At 48.4% G+C, this 6740-nt stretch overlaps 1 protein-coding gene across 1 annotated transcript; it reads left to right on the forward strand.

Moving 5' to 3' along the window:
• Positions 1–373: 373 nt before the first annotated feature.
• Positions 374–6045, forward strand: ADRB2 (adrenoceptor beta 2). Its single transcript, XM_026658059.2, has one exon. The coding sequence runs from the start codon at positions 1572–1574 to the stop codon at positions 2823–2825; it is 1254 nt and encodes a 417-aa protein (XP_026513844.1). The 5' UTR covers positions 374–1571; the 3' UTR covers positions 2826–6045.
• The last annotated feature ends 695 nt before the right edge of the window (positions 6046–6740 follow it).

The following is a 6740-nucleotide window of genomic DNA, read 5'->3' on the forward strand; positions in this document are numbered from 1 at the left end:
TAATTAGAGAAACGAAGTCTATTTCGAAGCCTAATTTAGCAAACAAAGCAGTTGCACCTACTGCTCAAAAACTTTAATTTCGATCATATCTGCACATACCGATCTATATCCGATCCTGTAACTTTGCTAAACGTTTAAAGTAGCTAGACAGATGGGTAGCCGTCTCAGTCATTATAACTACCTGCATTTCAGGGTACTGGCGGATTGGCAGGGAGACTGTAGAAATGTACCATTCCCAGCGCTACGAGATGATTTTAATTAAAGCTGAAGTAGAACAACTTCAGTTCTAAGTAGTAACAGGCTGTTGGCAAACTGCCTCTGCGAGCTATACAGCAGTAGGTCCCCAGGGGATTAGGTGGTAAAGTGTGCAGAGAAAGTATTCCTCTTCCTCTCTTTTACACTCAGCATCGATAACTTTTCACTGTACGGTTCCACAGGTGGTTTCTAGGCCAATCCACTTCCATAGGACCCTGCTGCAGCAGCTGTGTGTCTGAAAACACCCAAAGATCTAGCATGCACTTACTAGCGAGAGGAAATTACCTTGCTTGCGAAGCGGTAATGTTCGCTGGGAACTGAGCGTGGCCCACGCAAACAACCTCACTGTCAATGCACAAGTGAGGAGGGAGGGTGAATGCAGAGAGTTTGCAAAATCCCCCTCGGTCGCAGCAGAATCGAAACCTTCACTGCAAAAGGGCCGAAGTGTCAACAGTGAAACCAAAGCGCCAGGGAAGGCGCGTCTGCCTCTGTCAGCAAAAGCGCCTGGAGCCAGGGATCAACCTGCGGGCTGTGTTCCCAGGGAGCGCCCTGCTTTGAGAGGCAGATGCGACCGGGGCAAGCGGCGATCCGGGCTGCCAGGAGCGCCGGGGCTGGGGCGTGAGGAGAGGGAGACGTTTGCGGGCTGCAGCGGATCAAAGTGGAGGCTCCCCGGTCAACTAGGGGAGAGACCGCGACTGGGGCTGCGAAAACCACTCTAGGGGACAGACCAGTAGGAGCACCGGCAACACTGTCAGCCGTGTGTGTGTGTGTGTGTGTGTGTGTGTCCTGCTAGCAGCCCATTGGCTGGGGGCTGCCTGATGTCACGGCTGGGTGTTCCTATAAGCTCCCCAACACATAACGGGCTCAGGACACTTGTAGACAGGACTCCTGGCAGGGCAGGAGCTGCCCAGGCTGCAGCTGCAGAAGGGAAGGGAGGAGGCTAAGAGGGGAACAAACAAATGCAAATTCCTAGCCACCAAACAATCTGTCAACAAGTCTAACTGCAAGAGGCCCCCAGCCCGGCCAAGCCACCGCCGGCATTTCTCGGGGGGCTGCCAAGCTTGGATCTCCTACAGCGCGCGTGTGACTGCTCCAGGGCACCAGCCAGGCGCACCGAGCGTGGGAGACAGCTGGCGTGGAAAGAGCGCGAGCGGAGCGCCGGCCCTGCGCAGTGGGCATCGGACTTCGGACCGTCCCAGACTTGCCTGCCAAGAGCCCCAGCGCTGTGCAGCGGGGGATCGGACCCGGGGCTGCCCGAGGCTTGCATGTCAGCAGGGAGCAGAGCGCAGAACGTGCGCTGCTGCGGGTAGGAAGCCATGGGATCGGTGAGTCCCACCAGCCCGGTGCTTGCTACGGTCAATGTGAGCAGCAGCAAGGAGCCGAGCAGTTCCAACCTGTCGCAAGACGTCTGGATGGTGGGCATGGGCATCCTGATGTCTGTGATCGTGCTGGTCATCGTCTTTGGCAACGTCCTGGTGATCACCGCCATCGCCAAGTTCCAGCGGCTGCAGACCGTCACCAACTACTTCATCACTTCCCTGGCGTGCGCCGACCTGGTGATGGGGCTGACCGTGGTCCCCTTCGGAGCCAGCCACATCATCCTGAAGCAGTGGATGTTTGGGAACTTCTGGTGCGAGTTCTGGACCTCCTTAGATGTGCTGTGCGTCACGGCCAGCATCGAGACCCTCTGCGTCATTGCCGTGGACAGGTATTTCGCCATCACCTCCCCCTTCAAGTATCAGAGCCTGCTGACCAAAAGCAAAGCCAGGATTGTCATCCTCGTGGTCTGGGTGGTGTCTGTTTTGACCTCCTTCTTGCCTATCCAGATGCACTGGTACAGAGCAGATGGCCCGGACGCCAAACTCTGTTACAAAAACGACACTTGCTGTGACTTCTTCACCAACCAGGCCTATGCCATCACTTCTTCCATCATCTCCTTCTACTTGCCTTTGGTGGTCATGGTCTTCGTCTATGCCAGGGTCTTCCAGGTAGCTAAGAAGCAGCTGAAGAAGATAGACAAATGTGAAAGGAGGTTTCATAACCAGAACAACAACCAGCAGGAGCAGAACGGGAGAGCAAGTCACAGGAGGACCTCCAAATTTTGCTTGAAGGAACACAAAGCCCTGAAAACCTTGGGGATCATCATGGGCACCTTCACTTTGTGCTGGCTGCCCTTCTTCATAGTCAACATCGTGCACGTGATACAGGACAAGATTATCCCCACTAACCTGTACATCCTCCTGAACTGGTTGGGATATATCAACTCCGGCTTCAACCCCCTTATTTACTGCAGAAGCCCGGACTTCAGGTATGCTTTCCAGGAGCTCCTGTGCCTCCGGCGATCTGTCCTGAAGATGCACGCCAATGGATTTTCCAACAGCAACGGGAAAAGTGACTTCAACGAGGAGGACGATGGATATCAGTTGGAACAAGACAAAACGTGTGAATTGCTGTGTGAAGGAGCGGGGCCACCTGCCAGTGAGGACTTATTGCACTGTAAAGGTACTGTGCTGAACGGTTGCATTGAGTCCCAGAGCATCAATCATAGCACACACGATTCCATATTGTAGAGAGAGGAGCCTTTACAAAAACAAAACAAAACACCAGACCCACACACACAAAAACAAACAAACAAAAAACAGTCTAATGAAAAAGGCACCTATAATGTAGTAGCTGCAAGAGAACTAGCAACCTTCATACAAATATGTGGGAATGCCCCCTTCGGGGAGGGAGGGGGTTGTTTATTTGTAGGATGTACAAAATCCTCTGGCAAGTACATATTTATATACACCGAGGGTTATTTTAAGACTGTGGATGAGGTTCATCCCATGAAGACTTGATGACTATTGTGGTGTGCTTGTTACTGTGTTTATCTACCTCATAGATCTAGTAATAATAAGCACGTAACTGCTGCCCTCAAGCCTAGGTGGACTCCTGTCTCTTTGGTGACTGGGCTGTCTCCCATCAGAGGAGAAGATGATAGGCCTGTCTATGGAGCCTTTACTTCAGGGACGAGTCAGGGTTCGATTTCCCATCGTTTGAGGAATCAAGGCTGGAGTTTACTTCTTTGTGCAGTGAATATTGGTGTAAGGATGACCTCACTGCACCTGTTTGTCCAAAGTCCTGTCCATTGTATAAAAGTATGGTGACAACTTTAAATGGCTTCACACTCAGTTCTGCTAGGAATGGCTCATCTCCCCCGCACCAAATCCCCATTAATCCCAGTTCAGCTGGTCAGGCTTCATGTCAGTACAGTAAACATACCTTTCAACTGCCCTTCCTTTGAGAGCTATGCTTCCTTTCCACCCACACAAATATGATGGTCCCATTTTCATTACTGCGCATTATTTAAATCCCAAAACCTTGGCTGTGAAAGGAATGGGCAATGTCCGCTTATGCTAAAGAAACCAGCCCCTTTCCCCATTATTAGACGCTTCCTACGCTAGCAGTGCCCTTCACTTGGGATCTTTGTTCCCTCTTGGCATCTGGAGAGGTCTGAGCCTAAATGCCAGAGGAATTAATGAGGATTAAGCCCATAATTATAAAATTGTTAGCACTGGGTTTCTGCAGTTGACATCATCCAAAAGCAGGGAGCTGGGGAGCTCAGCGGGGGCTGTAACACGATAACTAGCACTTCCCTTCTGGTCACTCTGAGCCTGATTCCCCGGCCACCACCCGTGGCTGAGCTCGCATTGATAGGAAAAGTGGACGGGTCGGTCAGAGCGGCGCTCTGCTGGTTCCAACAGGTTTCAGCTCAGCGAGTAGCCCGTGAGCAGCAGCTCGTTCCGTTTACAGAGGGACTCTAAAGACATTTCAACGCCACTTCAGTGGCAATCTTCGCAATAGAGGCGCTTTCCCCTTTTCTATGTTGGTCTCAATGGCCTCAGAGGTCCGAGTGTGGAGTAGGCTAGGACACGCAGTGGGGGCTCTTAGGCAATGACCTGCTGAATAAAGGGTGGTTTGATCCGGGTCATTATATCCTGTATTCTTTGTTAAGCACTCAGTGTGCTCGGAGCTGTACCCCTCCGGTCGGAGCGAGCTTAGGCTCCGAATCGTGGGTTTTGGGGGTCACTGAGCGAATTGATCTGGGCAGTATTTTCCCCTCCTGAAATTTCCCCTTTTAGTCTTCCCATTTTTCAACGGTGGTTACACCTCGGCACTAGTCCCAGCGCTAGTGGGGTCATGGGGCCGGCAGTCTGCCCTTTATAGGGCTCTTATAAAGCATTTTGTGTAATCTCTGAATAAGTGTCCCCCATCTCATGAGGGCCAGGAACACGGAATCCTGACCCAGGCCACCCCAGGCTGTTATACAGCGAAATCCCCCCTCGACATCCAGTAAACCAGCTCTTAAACAGGAATTCTCTTGTACAAAACAAAACAATCAAATGAAACGCGGTCAAAACATGAATCAATTTTAGCCTCAGATGGAGGGTATGGGGAAAAACCCTGCTTATGGAAAAGTCCCCTGGAATTGTACAGGGGTGAACCCAACGAAGTTCTGTGGGGTTCTTTTAAAATTACCATCAAACCTTTAGATTTTTTAAGGAAATGAGATAATTTCTGTAGGGATTTAGAAGCGCTCTATAGAATTCTATACAAGAGAGATTAAATTTGGTAGGATGATCTAAAGAAACAAAAGAATGTTCTGTATTCAATTCTATAGGACTTTTTCATTAAAAAAAAGCTGGGGGAATTTGGGAGAATGTAGAAGACTATGGTTGTAAATTTCACTGAGAAGGTAGCTGGAAAGTTGTCCTGTGTGCTGCTAAAAATCACAGAAAATTCCTCTAGCTAAAGGTTTTCCCAATCTTTAAAATAAAATAATAAGGTGTATTTAATTCAGAGAGCGTTTGGTCTCAGGAGACAGTGGATATGGAAGGTTAGGTCAGTCCTTGTTTTTGTGGCTCCGTTGTATTTGTTTATTAGCTTTCCCTCTTGGCGGGTTTTACATTTTGTTCCTGGCTTGCAAAACTTGCTTCATGCTAGCTGCAAGCTCCCCGGGGCTGTCAGCTGGGAAGCTAATACTCAGACACAAGTGGACAGGTGCGGGCGGGGAGGAGTACAGAGACCTGTGGGGGAGCGAAAGGGGACTGTTACTCTTCAGCAGAGCAGCGGCTCTGCCATTGCCTCTCGATACAGGAAGCAGTGATCAGAAAACGGGACTCTTCCTTTAGGCTTAGGTAGACATTTTTTTTAAAGGGTGCGGCATGACTGCAAAGAGGATGTGAAAGAGAAGAGTCCTTTCAAAACACGTGAAAAAGAGTGAGGTGAGGGAAGGTCACACACTGGGTCCCTTACAAGGCAGTGACACGTTTTAACATTCCAATCTGTTCTATGTATTTATATGCCAGATCCCTCAACACAGTGTCTGAATGCTTAATATCTTGGTATGTTTCTGTTTTGCTGCTTTGTTATTGCATTCTGTGAATACAGGCGTGCTGTCTTAGGGAACTGCTGAGCTTTGACTAATTTGCTTGAAATAGCGTTTGGTCAATCTTGGAGTCATGCATGAGTTAGGCGACTAAGAACGTTTTGACCTGTGCCCTAGGATTCCAACAAGGAGTTTCCTGGAATAGCATCTTAGCGGGAAGAAATATCAGAGAAAACAAAACAGAAAAACAAATACAAAGATTAGTGGTGTTTTCAAATGGTGAGTTGCTCCCAAACTCAGCATTTATTGCACCACACACCAACGCCTTTGCCATGAAAAAACTCTCCACCAAGGATATTGTCACTGTAATTGGTAAAAAGAACAGGAGTACTTGTGGCACCTTAGAGACTAACAAATGTATTTGAGCATAAGCTTTCGTGGGCTAAAACCCACTTCATCAGCTGCATGCAGTGGAAAATACAGTAGGAAGATATATATACACAGAGGACATGAAAAAGTGGGTGTTGCCATACTAACTATAACAAGAGTAATCAGTTAAGGTGGGCTATTATCAGTAGGGGAAAAAAAACTTTTGTAGTGATCAGGATGGCCCGTTTCCAACAGTTGACAAGAAGGTGTGAGTAATAGTGTGTGTGTGTGGGGGGGGGGGAAATTAGCATGGGGAAATAGGTTTTACTTTGTGTAATGACTCATCCACTCCCAGTCTTTATTCAAGCCTAATTTAATGGTGTCCAGTTTGCAAATTAATTCCAATTCTGCAGTTTCTCATTGGAGTCTGTTTTTGAAGTTTTTTTGTTGGAGTATTGCGACTTTGTTACTCACACTTTCTTGTCAACTGTTGGAAATGGGCCATCCTGATTATCACTACAAAAGTTTTTTTTCTCCTGCTGATAATACCCCACCTTAACTGATTACTCTCGTTATAGTTAGTATGGCAACAGCCACTTTTTCACGTCCTCTGTGTATATATATCTTCCTACTGTATTTTCCACTGCATGCATCCTATGAAGTGGGTTTAGCCCACAAAAGCTTATGCTCAAATATATTTGTTAGTCTCTAAGGTGCCACAAGTACTCCTGTTCTTTTTGCTGAT

Source organism: Terrapene carolina, unplaced genomic scaffold (assembly GCF_002925995.2).
Source record: "Terrapene carolina triunguis isolate 2854851 unplaced genomic scaffold, T_m_triunguis-2.0 Scaffold395, whole genome shotgun sequence".
Lineage (NCBI taxonomy): Eukaryota > Metazoa > Chordata > Testudines > Emydidae > Terrapene > Terrapene triunguis.